Below are 15,023 nucleotides of genomic sequence, written 5' to 3'. Positions count from 1 at the left end.
ATAGCAGCTACTTTACCCTTACAGGGTTTTGTTTGTTTACCTCCAGGTTCTAATGCATGCCCTACCACCTTAACTATTCAACCTCATAATACATTTTTCTTTGGAAAAACAGTAACAAATTTCTGAAACACTCACTTGCTGGCTGACACTGCTACTCCCTAATTCAAACTACTATCAAAACCCTACCCCGGCTCCCAGTTTATCAGGGGCAGGAATAAAGCCCTGAATGTGATGTATCAGGCCTCGCTGGCTTTGTGCACATATGCTTAGGGATCCAAGAAGGTTCATAAATTAAAAGAGCAAACAGAACAGAGGCCCTTAAGAGATTTCACATTAGCTATGACTAAAGCAATTTTGTCATAAGATCAATCAAACCTCTTTTACTTTGCTCCGACCATAAAGAAGAGAGCTGTGCCCTTCAAAAATTAAGCTCCTTCCACACTGTTTCAGAAGACAATAAATCATTTTTAAAGGACAGAACAATAAACCCAGTTCTGGAAAACCGAGGGGAGGTAGTGTGGTTGGAAAGGAGGCCAACTTTAAATGTCATCACCAAAGCAGCAGCTCACCAAGGAGGAAAGCCTTAGCCTGAAATTCCAAATTAAAGCTTCCCTCCTGATTCCCGTCTGCTTGGAACATTCTCCTTTAAAAAGAAAGTACAGAGCCCTGAGGGCCTGAAATAAACCAAGAGAGTGAAGGTAAGAGAATGCAGAGGCAAAAAGAGAAAAAGAGGAGGTGAGAATTTTAAGCTTTGGACACCGCCTAGCCCTGGTCCCCAAGGGAGAGAAACAAGGAGTGCGGGGGAGGGAAGCGAAGGGAGATGAGAAGGTGCAGAGCCATCCCGCCTCCCTCACAATCTTCCCTGAGCGCCATCCCCGCTGGCAAACCATCCAGCAGTACCTCCCCCGAATCAGAAGCCTGCGACCTGGCAAGCCATAACCAAGGCAAACGAAAGCTACATGTTCTGACAGCCCAGCAGTCCGAGGAGTAAACACACCTCACTCATATTTGCCAAAAAAGAAAAACCAACAAGAGAATGTATAAGGTGAAAAGAAAACCAGGAATCTCCACAATTGTGCTTTGTCATGAAGTGAGGGGTCTCCACAGTGAAAAAATCACAGTGATGCTTCTAGAGAGACGCAATCAAAAAGCCAGGCTAACAAGAGAAAACAGTGGGTTGTTCCGAGCTGGCTGCTGCAGAGACACACGAGGCCCAGCACGTGGACTGTAAACCTCCCAGGTACTGTCCAGCACCCCAGCTGAGTGAGGCAGGTATCTCAGACCCAGGTACGGATGCAAGTGACATTTCCACTAATGTACTTTGCAACCAGAGACCCAGCAGGCAAGTCTTCCACTTTTCTCAGTATATTCACAGCCCAAATGAGAATAAACAAATTACACATAAGCATTTTGGCTGTATATACAAACTGTTTTCTTAACACCAAGGTCAGTCATTCATGAAGTTATTAAGCCCCTATTCTGTGCAACCCACTGGACATTTAAAGATGATTAATAACCAATCCAGCAATGAGGCAATGAAAAGAAAGAAAAAGCATCCAGACTGTTAAAGAAGAAATAAAACTGTCACTATTTGAAGATGACATGACCTTGAATATAGAAAATCCTAACACACACACACACACACACACACACACACACCTATTACAGCTAATAAACAAGTTCACTAAGATTGCAGGATTTAAGATCAATACACAAAAATTAACTGTATTTCTATATACTAGCAATGAATAATCTAGAAATGAAATTAAGAAAATAGTTCCATTTATAATAGCATCAAGAAGAATAAAACACTAAGGAATAAATTTAACAAAAGAAGCACAAAATTTGAACACTGACAACTACAAAATATCTTGAAAAAAATTAAAAGACCTAAATAAGTGGGAAAACATCCAAGGGTCATCGATCAGAAGATGTTAAGATGAACCGTTAAGGTGTCTGCAGTCCCCAAGTTGATCCAAAGACTCAGTGCAATCCTACACCAAAATCCCAGCTAGGTTTTTCTGCAGTAATTGACAAGTTGATCCAAAAATTCATATGGTAATACAAGGAACTCTGAATAGCCAAAGCAATTTTGGAAAAGAAAGCAAAGTTGGAGGATTCGCACTTCCTGATTTCAAAAATTACCGTCAGCCTACAGTAATCAAGACTGTGTGGCACTGGCATAAGGATAAAGATCAACAGAACAGAACTGATTGCAGAAATAAACCCATATATCAAATATCAACTGATTTCTGAAAAGGATGCCAAGAGTAGTCAATGGGGAAAGAACAGTCTTTTCATCAAATGGTATTGGGACAATTAGATATTCATGTGGGAAAGAATGAAGGTGGAATTCCACCTCATATCATATCCCTACCTACAAGACCAACTCAAAATGGATCAAGGACCTCAATGCAAGGGCTAACACTGTAAAACTCCTAAAAGATTACACAGGTGTCTATCTCTGTGACCTTTATTAGGCAATAGTTTCTTAGGTACAAAAACAGAAGTACAGGCAACCAAAGGAAAAACAGATATTCTGGACTTCATCAAATCAAAATTTCTGTGCTTCAAAGGACACTACTGAGTGGGTGAAAATGAGAGAAAATATTTGCAAATCACGTATTTGTTGAGTCTAGTTTCTAGAAAATTAAAAAAAAACTCATACAATTTAAAAATAAAAAGACAAATAATCCAATTTAAAAATGGGCAAAGGATTTAAATAGGTATTTCTCCAAAGAAGATACAAAAATGGCCATGGGCACGTGAAACTGTGCTCAATATCACTAGTCATCAATCAGGGAAATGCAGATCAGGTCCAGGAGAGACCACTGCGCCCCCACTGGGATGGCCATAATCACAAAGACAGACATTAACAAGTGCTGACCAGGATGTGAAGAAAACGGAAACCTATACATTGCTGCTGGGGATGTAAAGTTGTGCAGGCTCTTTGGACAATAGCCTGACAGTTCCTCAAAAAGTTCAACACAGAGTTACCATATACCCCAGCCATTCCACTCCTAGATACATGCCCAAGAAAACTGAAAACATGTATCCACCTAAAAACTTGTACAAGAATATTCACAGCAGCATTATTCATAATAGTCAAAAGGCGGAAACGACTCATATCAACTGATGAATAAACAGAATGTCATATGTATACATATAATGAAATATTATTCAGTCAGAAAAAGGAATGAAGTACAGATTCATGTCACAACTTGGATGAGCCTTGAAAATATGCTCCTAAGTGAAAGAAGCCAGACACCAAGGCCACATATTGTGTGATTCCATTACATGAATTCCATTACATGAGACGTCCACAACAGGCGAATCTAAAGAGGCAGACAGTAGACCAGTGGTTGTCAGGGACTGAGAGAGTGGGGAGTGACTGCTAATGGGTATGGGGTTTTGTTTTATTTTATTTTTTTAGGATGATGAAAATGTTCTGGAATTGGATACAGGCAATCACTGAACAATTCTGTGAATATATTTTTTAAAAATCACAAATTAGACACCTTAAAAGGGTGGATTTTATGTTATGTGAATTTTATCTCAATTTTTAAAAAGCAACAACAAAAACAGGTACCTTAGGAAGCCACAGAAAAGCTTTAACAAAAATCAACTTAATTAATTCAGAACCTAGACTTTTTTTCAGGACTACAAACTAACCATTCTTTGCTGATTTTTATTCCCACCATTCATTCTAGAGTCTTTCCAAACCCAATATATGTGATGCAAAGAACCACGAGGTTTTCAGGCTGGAGAAGGCAGTCAGAGGTCAAGTAGTCCGAACACCTCATTTTAGAGACCAGTCGGGGCAGTGACTGGCTGAGATCACAGAGTGTGGTGGAGGCCACAGGAGAACGAGAATCGGCTCTTCTAACTCCCTGGCTAGTGCTCCCCACCCCACCATGTGAACACAACCAAACCCGCAGGGCTTCGTAATGGTATATCCTCTGACAGTGAAATACTGGCTCCCCCAACCAAAGCCAAGGGAAACACTATTGGAACCTTGATATCAGAAAATCAGTACTTAACTCAAAGCTTACCAGTTCAAATTATTTAATGATGGCAAAACCCTATGATCATTAATACAATCTGCTTTTCACCAGAGAAGCAAGGAGCAACAGAGCTGTAATCAAGAGACCAAAGCACATAGTAGAGACTGGAAAAACTGCTTCAAGGTGAGTTCAGTGGGAAACTACAGCGCCCACTTGTTCAAAACGCAAACTAAGTGATGCACCCAATGCAATTTCAGCTCATGGGCCAACCACTATATCAACTGCAGTGATATTTTGCGGAAGGAAATCTTTAAAAGAGGGGAATGGAGGAGGGGAAAGGTTATTTTCACCTCTAACCTCTTGAAAAGTATGAGTATGAGTAGCCAAGAGAATGAGAAAGTGGAGATGGTCAGAAAAAGTAAAGGGTGAACTGTGTTGCACACAGATGCAGACACAGACTGTTCAAAAACATCTCACCCAACCCTCCACTTTACAAGGGAGGCCACTGAGGCTGGACCAGTGAAACCAGCTGCCCAAGATCCAACACCTGACTAGTTAGCAGGTCAGGGCTTATTAGGGGAATAAACACAGTACAAGGACTTAACGTTCTCCCTTCTCCCCAGAATCTCCCCAAAGTTCCTGAGCTGGCAGCAGGGCGCTGACACCTCATCCAAGTCTGCCCGGACATGCCACATCTGTGACTCGACCTTCAGTGGCCACTTCTCAAAACACAGATCCGCTGGCGCCGAGGGAACACTGCACGGACCTGATCGCTGCCTACATGGCCCTGGAGTCCTTTACAGGTCACTCTGACAGTGTCCTCAGTCCCTCAGCTCGGGGTGGGGGGGCGGCAGATGTGTCCTTTAACTCACTCCAAGGCAGTTAAGGCCACTTAACTAAGCACTTCCCCCAGGGTTAGAATCTGGCGATCCCTATCTGGGCGAGCTCATGTTTTCTAAGTCACAACAATGGGGACTGACCTGCAGAAGGTCAACAACTACCAATCTGCACTAAAGCAGCGCAGAGAAACACCTAAAGAGGGTCTTCCCAGCAACAGAGATCCCAGCAGGCAGGCCGTCAGGTGAGGCACCCAAGGACCAGCAAGAGCAACACCCCTAAGCACACACGCTAACCTCATCGATGGCACGAGGCTCCATGCACTGCTCATTCGGGACGGGCTGGCTACCTGCCATCATGTAGCTTATCTGAGCCTTGGTTTCTTCAACTATAAAATTGAGGTAACAGGACCTACCCTTCTTAGGACAGTTGAAAGAATTCAACAATCCAACCAATCAGTTTAAAACAGCACCATCGTTAACACAGAATTAAGGCTCAAAGAAATATCAGCCATTGGTGTAGTCAGTGTTAAAAAAAAAAAAACTAATAAATTGTGGTTTCTTCTGGGAAACTAGGGAAAGGAAGCCCCCAAATCCAGACCACCTGCTGGAATCTGAAGACAAGGGAATTCTTCACTACAGAGAACTGTCTTCATTAGCCACCCTGATTTTATTGATGGCATCTGCGTATAAAATCATATCGACAAAGCCATCTTCAGCATCGAGTGGAGGGATGACGTCATTAATAATCCTGTTAATAGGGCAGGCCTCCTGCCAGGGTGTGAGCGATGCCTGGGGCCACTCGGCTCGGCAAGGCTGGGCATGTCAGCAGAGTGTGCCACGGTACCAAGGCACAAGAGTAAGGAGGAACCATGCAGCTCCATGGACAGAGGAGGCAGAGAGGAAACAGAGCTTCAGCAAGGATTCCCCAGAAGCATCCACTCAAGAAATGCAGTAGAGGCATGGTACTAAAACAGACAACAAGAGAGAGGGGGTGCGCTGGTCACAGAGGCATCAGCACGCAGGGCCTTGTCCAGCCCGGGCTCTACAAAGGCAGCTCTTGTGTCAAAATGCTTGAGTTTGAATCCTGGCTCCACCACTTCCTAGCTTTGTGATCTTGGTAAAATGGCTTAGGTTCTCTGGACCTTACAGGGGCTTTGTAACTATTAAACAAGTTAAGAGTTAATAAGTGTAAAGAATTTAAAGCATGCCTGGCATACAGTAAGCGCCCAATAAATGCTAGAAAGAAAAGGCAAGAGAGAGGGGGAAACACAACAGTGATCAAAAACAACCCTTCAGCCACAATGTAGATATCCCAAACACAGGCAACAGCAGCGTCGTTTTTCAAATGTGTAATCTCACCGGAAACAACACAAAACACAGTCTCCCTCAAAACTCTGGACAGACAGTACCTGTAAATCTACTATCGCTCCTACAGAGTCAAGGACAGCGTGTGACAAACCAGGAAAAGGAGCAAGGTGAAAGTAGAGCTGGCAGCAGAGCGCAGGGTCCTAACTACAGGACTTTGCTGGACTCCCAGACACACCTGTGTGAGAACCAACCCTGGACCATATGAGAAACGGCTAAGCCCCGACCCTGAATAAATGCAGAGCGCACCACGGCTGCCAAACCACAACCGACACCTTCACCCTCCGCCCTGAGCTCCTCTAAACCCCTTTGCTACTCGGTAATTAGAACACGGGCTGAGGGCCTCATCCCCTCAGCTAAACTCTAAAAACCAATTCATGATAACGACAGTACAATAATTACAAAGCCCATTTAAAAAGCACCTTACAGAGTCACTCATTCACTCACTCCAAAACACAATTAACTATGACACTCTTACCATCAAGCCTGGAATTCCTAGCCTGAATTTAGGGGGTCCATAAACTCAGACTGGAAAAAAGAATTACATCTGTATTTCATTAGCCTCTACTTGAAATTTAGCATATTCTTCAATTATGACTATAAGCAACACTACCATGGTAGTGTTAGCAGTACCTGTGACTCCAACAAAAGATGCATGAATATAACTTTAGAGTCGTTAGAAATAGCTCCCAATATTGCTTATAATTCATCAGTACCTCAAATTAAAGTAATTAGACCCACTATCAATTCGTGATTATTTAATACTTTAGTAAAGAAACATATATTAGTATGACAGAGATTTTTCAAATATTTCTCTAACTGTATTTCAATACATTTGGTTCTGAGATCCTATGTATTTTACTGGACTCATTAAAACACCTTTCTGAAAAGGGGTCTACCACCCTCACCACGGTACCAAGGCACAAAAAAAAGGGCGAAGAGGATAAACACTAACTGCACACAAAAGATGAGAAAATATGTGCTTGAAGGGGAAGGCGTTAGTCCTGGCCACTTCTACATCCCTGGCACCTGGCAGTGACAATATATTGGCAGGTGCCCATACACATTAATGAATCAATAAGCCCAACACAACCAAATACAAATAAAAATCCAGCCCAAGCATCCCAGCCCTGGTTGATGGCCCACTTATTCCACATCGTTCACGTGAGAAGATGGTAACAGAAGTACCCAGAAAGGCCCTGGCAACACGGTAAGGCCCCAGAACACAGGCAGTGTGAGCAAAGGGGGGATTCAACATCTCTCTTCAGCGGGAAAGAGGAGTGTTTGGGGAGCTGACTGGGGACAGCATCCCAGGCATCTGAGACAGCCAAGGAAGAGTCATCTGCCATCATCTGCCCACAAGCAGCAGGAGAAGCAAACACACCCCTCCGGCCCCTGTCTACACGGCTCTGCTTAATCTCCCCCGATTGGCATCTGCTGAAAACAAAATGAATATTTACCAATGGTCTCAACGCAAGTTCGCTAGCGAGTCGTGCTGAGCGGCCCATCACTGGCCGGGATACGGACACTAAGTAGCACCAGCGAATGTCAGTTTTGCCGTGGGGGCCCCACGAGGTCCATTCTTTAGGGCCCTGAGTGAACTGAGCTTGGCCTTTGCCTCCACTGGGGCAGGAACCCTGTTCTGGTTCACCTCACCCCCTGCACACACGACAGTCTGTCAGTACAGAGGGTCTCCACTGGACCCCTCATCACCCCAACTCAGTCACAGCATCCAAGACCCTCGTGCCTGGACGGCCACTGGCCCCAACCAGTCTCCCTCTTTTCTCTCATGCCCTGCTCTGCTCTTGTCCCTGGAATAACCACCGTGAAATGATTAACATGGAGATTAGATCACAGTACTCCTTGCTCGAACCCTCCAATAGCTCCCCACCACGTGAGAACAAAATCCATTCTTTCCCAAGACCAACAAGGCCTTGTGTGATCTGGCCCTGCCCGGCCCTCACCCCTCCCACACCCACTTCTCTCCTCCATCACTGGCCCTCTTTTGGTCCTAAACGCTTCTTGGGGCCCCTTCCCATGCTGCTCATTCCTGGCTGGCCTCCTCACCGCGTCCTGGGCTCTGCTCTGATGTCACCTCTTCAGAGAGGCCTTTCCTGATTCCAGTTTCCTGCTCTCCAAAGTCACATTTTACTCCTATATTCTGTGTAACTTTCTTCAGGGCGCTTATCCTACCTGACGTTACAGGACGTTTACTGCAGAGACTGTCGACTCTATTTGGGGAGCAGCCTTAAGAAAAGCCAGTGCTCCAGGACCCACCCAAACCAATTAAGTCAGAATTTCAGGGAGTGGGCCAGGCATCTCTATTTTACAACACGCACCCTGCAACCCGCCCCGCCACCGCCGCCAAGTGATTCCAATGTGCAGCCAGGGTTCACAGTCTAGAACAGTGCTTCTTAAACTTAAATGTGCATGAGCACCTGTAGATGTTATTAAAACATAGATTCTGATTCCCAGGATATAAGGTGGGATCTGAAATTCCGCTTTTCTAACAAGGCCCCGGGTGACACCAGTGCTGCTGGTCAATGGACCCTCCTTTGAGCCGCAAGGGTCTAAAACAGTATTGTCCAGCAGAATTTCCTGCACTGATGAAGATGTTCTCAACCTACACTGTCCAATACACACATGGCTCCTGAGCACTTGAAATGTGGCCAGGACAGCTGGAAAACTGAGTTTTTAACCTCAGGCTACACTATAGGAGAGTGCAGGCCTGGAATATATGTCCTCCACGAAGAAGAGCTCCAGGCTGGAAATGTGGGGGGTGAGAGAAGAAGCAAGGATGACTCCAAATTCTTGGCCTGAGCAGCCCTCCGTGGACCGGCTATGAAAATCCAACCAGAGGTCTAGCTGGCCACCTCAGGAATAGGTCAATATTGACGTAAGGCAGGAAGCCAGGGACAAAAGACCATACTGAGACTCCTCAGTAATTAAACACGTGGTAACCCACAGATGACTCCCTGGACTTCAAGCCTCAATCACTCATCATCATGCAAGGCCCTCCTAACCAGGCACACCTGGCCACTCCCATCACAGCGCAGCCATGATTCTGGGCAATCCTGCGGTCACAGCCTCACAATATTTTATTGCACTGATCTGTTTATAGGATGTCTGTCTCTCCCACTAAGCTGCAGGTTGTTTCAAACATAGGACGCGTTCTTCTTGGTATCCTAGTTCCATTTCCCAGCGCACAGCAGGACTTAACAAACACTGAATGAATGACAGGGCCTGGAACCCACCAGCGGCAGCGTTAGTACTTTTACTGTAAATCATAAGAGAGAGAAATTGAATGGGGGGTCGGGGAGAATGGAGATCACATAACAAGAATCATTCCCTACTTAAGTGACTCAAAAATTTCCAAATACCTATATCTGGATTTCAAAACACAGCATAAAGAGGTGGCCCTGTCTGACCCACAGAGGCTCGTTTCCGAAAATAAGAATGGACTGGGCAAATAGGTGATGTCCTTTGGGCAATAAATACAAAGTCTGTTAGTCTGGGATTTGGAAGAGCTGTTTTTTTAAATAAGTCACTAAGGGCTAAGATTCAGTATCACATTCTTGCCTAAAAAGTATGTTGGCCAGGTTCCCACTGCAACTGCTGGGAGGGGCGTCTGGCCCCAAGGACAGCAAGGCCCCTGGGAGTCTGAGCAGCCCAGATGCTCACCCTACTCCTGCAGTTAGAACCCTGTGCTTGTGACAGCAATGAGATTTCCAAGGTGACCAAGGACAACAGAGTGGAGAATTATGGCCTGGAAGGAAGTAGATTTAATTTTAATACTTACAAGCCAACATCAAATAATTTTTAAAACTACATATCTGACAAAGCCAAATAAGCAAAGCAGAAAGGATGGTGCTCTGGAGGAGGGTCAACTATAAATAAGGATAGTCCACGTATGTATACAATTTTTCCCTATTTTGAGAGTATTTCAACGTGACCACAGACTCAAAGAAATCAAGACAGAAATAAACCCCCTCCAAAAAGGGGGAGAAAAAAAAGCTCACTTCTCAGATTCAGCCACAACTACTTATTTTTTCTATTATTTCCAAAAAAGCACAGGGCAGATTCCAGTTGATGTACCAGACTTTGCTGAAATTGTGCAAAACAATTACTTCACCACGACAGAGTGATCACCAAGTGAACATTTTAAAACACAGCTATGTGCTGACCTGCTGCCCAGACAATAGACTGGTTAAAAAATAAGCAAGAGCTATCCGATCTATAGGAATTCTTCATTCACTTACTCTCTCAGCCACTTCCCCTACCCTCCCACCCACCCATGTAAATCTCATCTTGGGGCCAAACGCCCTCATCAGGTTCTCTGAACTCACTATCTGTTAAAGCAGTTAGCAGTTATTAAACCAGGTATTATGCTGTGTTAATACAGTAAACCCTCAGCACAACCCTCTGAAGCAGACAGGTATTGTTATCCAGACTTTAAAGCTGAGGAAGTAGAAGAAATGTTATTTATCTCACCCAAGTTCACACAATTGGCAAGTGGTGGAGTCTGAACTTGAACCCAGGTCTACCCAACAACGTAGTAATTTAGAGAATTCAGCATTATTCAAAGTAACAGAAAGCAGGAGTATTTCTGAAAGACGCACAGAGCTAAGGTCAAATTCCAGCTCTTCAACATACTAGTTCTGTAACCTTGAGCAAATTAACCTCTCTGAGCCTCAATTTCCTCATGTGTGAATCAGGGATGAGGAATAAACACAATAGATGTGAGGTTCATAGTACAGAAAAGGGACCCGTTAGCCACCAAGAGTCCGGCTACAGGTGTGCATATCAAAAAAAAAAAGTGCATTTCGGTTGCAGAATGATTTTTAGCAGACATAACCAGTCTTGGAAATAACAGGTTCACAAGGGTTAATCAGTTTAAAATTAGTTTACTAATTCCATGACACATTTGTGTGAACACAGGACCAAGGACTTGCAAATTTTAAAATGATTTGTTAAATGAATAACTTTATGTCACAATATCCACTCTCATGTCTCACTTCAGTATGAAGAACAGGTATTTATTTAAAATCAAAATATAAAAGCATCACTTGTTAATAAAACTATACATATATGGTACAAGTTTTGGTAATGAGCATGAACATTAAACACCCTGAAAAAGAGCATTATTTAAAGGAAGCCACAGTGATTCCACTCGGAAAGCAAATACCTTTCAAATTTAGTGCTCTCCTAAATCCAAGTTGATATGGACCACTACCTTAGTATGTACACTGGATGTGTGTAAAGTGAGACAGAACTGTAATGATTTTCATTTTTTCATTTTTGAGACTTTAATCAATTCTTGTGCCTAGATGGTAACATGAAGCAAGCTTGCTGTTTAATAAAATGACCAAATCCAGTCTCTCTTTAATCTGCTCAGTAACTGAGCTCCAGGGTAATCTCCTGCACAGCACACAAAAAGAGCTTTGGAATTATACACTGTGAACTAAAATTAATCAGGAAAGGGTATGCCAATTTTAATAGCAATTCCTATTTGCCTAGCTTTCCAACATCTGCCAGTGTTAATAATATTTAAATGACAAACTGCAATGGGAAAAAGAAACAGCTTTAAACACAATTAAGCTTTCTTTTTAAGGCATCATCTACAAAGCTTCCTTCCCTTAAGACATTCAGCTACCTTTTGGGTTGCAGTCATTCCATAAACACAGTGTATTTTCAAAACACAGTAAAAATTCTCTTCTTGCTTTTCAATCAACACTTCTGCAAAAACTTCTTACGCTGATCCCCATCTGCCTCATTTGAAGGCATCATTTTTAAGCCTTGCTGATTCAAGTGGAACGAAGTGATGTGGGATCACAGAGCTCACTACAAAAGGTTTACATGTATCTCTCTTCTACCAAAAAAAAAAAAAAAAAAGGTGGAGGAGAGGAGGAGGGAGGGAGGGAGGGGTGCCTTAGGTATACCTAAAACATGCAGAATGCTGAATCTGCTACTTTTGATTTAGCCTATTATTGACTGTTTATGTCTCAAAGAAAAAAATTTCCATTAAGGGTTTTTTTCCCCCAAGCAATTCCTAACAGCAGCTGCTTTGTTCAAGTGGGCAAAAAAATGAATGCCACTGCTTAATTTAAAGCTCTCTGGTGACTTCCCCTCACTCACTCTAGCCGTCATCTTCTAAAATACCTACTATACCAGATTTTAAGAACGTAACGACATTCTGACCGAGAGGTATTGAATCACCGACTCAATATTGGCACACGTGTGGCTTGGAAAGCAGTTACCCATTATGAGCCAGCACTTGACACACGGTATCTCTGACCCTTAAAATCACCCTGGAAAGGATGCATTGCTAGTCCAGTCTGATGGGTAAGGAACATGAGGGCAAAGAGGTAAGAAGCTGCCCCAAACCACAGTCAGCGGTAGCCCTGGACTCACAAAACTCTGCCCTTTCGTCGCATGCTGCTTTGATTGTCACCTAAGCTAGCTGGTTCCTAAGTGCTCTCTCCGCAGGATGTGGAGGGCTTACTAGTTAGCATCAGACACGATGACTTTGCACCTTAACTAAAATCAGGCCTTTTCTAGGCTGATGGGGGAAGGGAGGCGTCCAGGGAGCGAGCAGGTAAGACACACATCACTAGTGGGGGAGAGCAAAGGCCTCTCGATCAGAAGTCCGCTCCTCCCCGGGCGCGGAGCGGGACGGGTCAGGCCTTCCTGGCTAAGGTGTGCACACCTTTCCTGGGCAGCCGAGGTCCCTCGGATCCGCCCGAGAGTCTGCAGAGCGGGACTCAGGGCGCCGGGCCAGCCGCCGGCAGGGGCACTTGTACAAGTTGGGAGGTGGGCGCCGGGGGACCGATGGCGAGCCGACGACCCTGGTCCCGGCTCACCGCCCGCCCCGACTCTTGGGCCAAAGTTGGCCACACGGAGGGTGGGGATCGCCCGGGCCCAGCGAGGGAAGGAGGGAGGGAAGCGGTCCTAAAAACGCCCAAGGTAGCCAGCCAGCAGCCATCTCTTCCGAGCCACCTACACGGAACAAAGGGCTTCTGTTTCGGGCAGGGCTCGCCCGGCCGCGTCCGGATTCGGAGGAAAAGAAACTTTTCCGGGGATGCGGGAGCCGGGGGCCGAGGCCCGGGGGGACCAGCGGGGCGCGGCGGGGGTGCGGGGCGCGGCGCTACCTGCCGCCGGAGCCGCCCGTCCGCCCGGCGAGGCCCGCCCCGCGCAGCTCACCTCCTCGATGGCCGCCACCGTGTTCCGGCACTGCGCCGTGCGCGTGGTGAAGCTCGAGGCCGTGGGCGCCTTGTAGTCCTCATGGGTCTCGGCCACGAATTCCGACACGGAGATCTGGTCCGGCATCGCCTCAGCGCGCGGGCAGCCGGCCGCAGGGGAGCCGCCGCCTCAGCCGCCGCGCGGGCTCCGACCGGCAGCTCGGACGCCGCCGCCGCCCTCGCCGCTCGCCCGGCCCGCGGACAAAGGGAAGCGAAGGGGAGAGGAAGAAGAAGAGGGAGAGAAACAGAACGAAGAAGGGAGAAGGGAGGAGGCACGCGACGGCACAGGGGCAGGGAGATGGGGAAGAGCGCGAAGCCAAGCGCAGCTCGGGCCCGGCCCGTACAGCCCGCGACGACGAGGGCTCCGCCGAAGCCGCCGCCGCCGCCTGCCCTCTCGAGCGAGCCCCGAGGCGGAGGCGCACAGCCGGCGGGAACTGCCCGCCACCCAGCCGCGGGCCCCGAACGACTCCCGCGGAGAGGGGCGGGTCCGGGCCGGGGGCGGCGGCCGGCCGGGCGCGGGGCGGGGCGGCGCGGAGGGCCGGGCCGCCAATCCGCGCGCTCGCCGCCGCCGCCGCCGCCGCCGGGAAGCTGAGCCTGCAGGAAGGAAGGCGGCGCGCTCCCCGGCCGGCCGAGCCGCTCTCCCGCCGCCGCGCGCCGCATTGTCTCGGCGTTCGGGCCCCGCCGCGCGCAGGAGTTCGAGGGCGCGCCCCGCCAGGCATGCCGGGCAGGCGGGGCCGCGTCCAACCCTCCCGGAACGGCCCGGGCCCCGACTCCCACCCGAGGTCCGCCAGCGCGCGCGCAGGGTGTGCTCGTCACCTCCCGGGCCGAGCTGTCGTCCACCCCTTTCGTCCCTACCCCACCCCGGGCTTGGAACCTTTCTTGGTGTCCCCCCTAAACCGCCGAGAATGCCCGTCCAGGAGCGGGAGAAAGTATGAGGAGCTCGCCCCCTACAGGACAACGCGCTCCGCCCGGCAGCTGCCTCCCGCGCCCCGCGGGCAGGAGCCGCCCGCCCGCAGGGTTGGGGTTCGGTAACAGTAACTAGAAATGACCACAGAGTGAGTGCTTTTTTGCACTACGTACTGTGTCACCCAATCCTCACAACCTTCTGAGGCGGGGAAAGAGATGGTTATTTATTTCACAGAGAAGACAAACAGTGCTCCCAAGAGTACACAGTCAATGGCCCAGTGGGGGTTCAAATCCACGTCCCAATGATTGAGAAGAGAATAGAGTGCTTACAGGACGCTGGTAAATGTCGCGTTTCCTATGCTTTTCCCTTCAATTATCGGTCATTGTCGGTTAACTGGAAATAGTTTTAGGGTACTAGCCCAGGACCCTCTCTGAGAAGGTAAGAATACCCTGAAATGATATTCCTGGAAGTGGAGGAAACCCGGGGAGCGCGTGAAAGAATCAGGAGAACCAGCTTTTTCTTACGGTTTCAGAGAGAACATGCAACAACAGGGGGCAAATCTCATACATAACTGGCCCAGGGAAGAGTTTGAGTTAGTACAGATTTTCACTGAACAGCCCTGAAGGAAACTCCTAGTTACTTTTAAAAATCCAGAAGTTCTAAAAACACT

At 47.1% G+C, this 15,023-nt stretch overlaps 1 protein-coding gene across 2 annotated transcripts in view; it reads right to left on the bottom strand.

Moving 5' to 3' along the window:
- Window positions 1-13,663, bottom strand: part of ASAP2 (ArfGAP with SH3 domain, ankyrin repeat and PH domain 2) — a 147,755-nt gene extending 134,092 nt beyond the window's left edge. For both annotated transcript variants that reach the window (XM_032496988.1, XM_032496990.1), the window contains exon 1: window positions 13,409-13,663. In XM_032496988.1, coding sequence (XP_032352879.1) covers window positions 13,409-13,534 — 126 coding nt within the window. In that variant the 5' untranslated portion in view covers window positions 13,535-13,663. The remainder of the gene's footprint in view (window positions 1-13,408) is intronic.
- Between the last annotated feature and the right edge of the window lie 1,360 nt (window positions 13,664-15,023).

Source organism: Camelus ferus, chromosome 15 (genome assembly GCF_009834535.1).
Source record: "Camelus ferus isolate YT-003-E chromosome 15, BCGSAC_Cfer_1.0, whole genome shotgun sequence".
Taxonomy (NCBI): domain Eukaryota; kingdom Metazoa; phylum Chordata; class Mammalia; order Artiodactyla; family Camelidae; genus Camelus; species Camelus ferus.
This window is presented reverse-complemented; position numbering and strand designations above follow the sequence as displayed.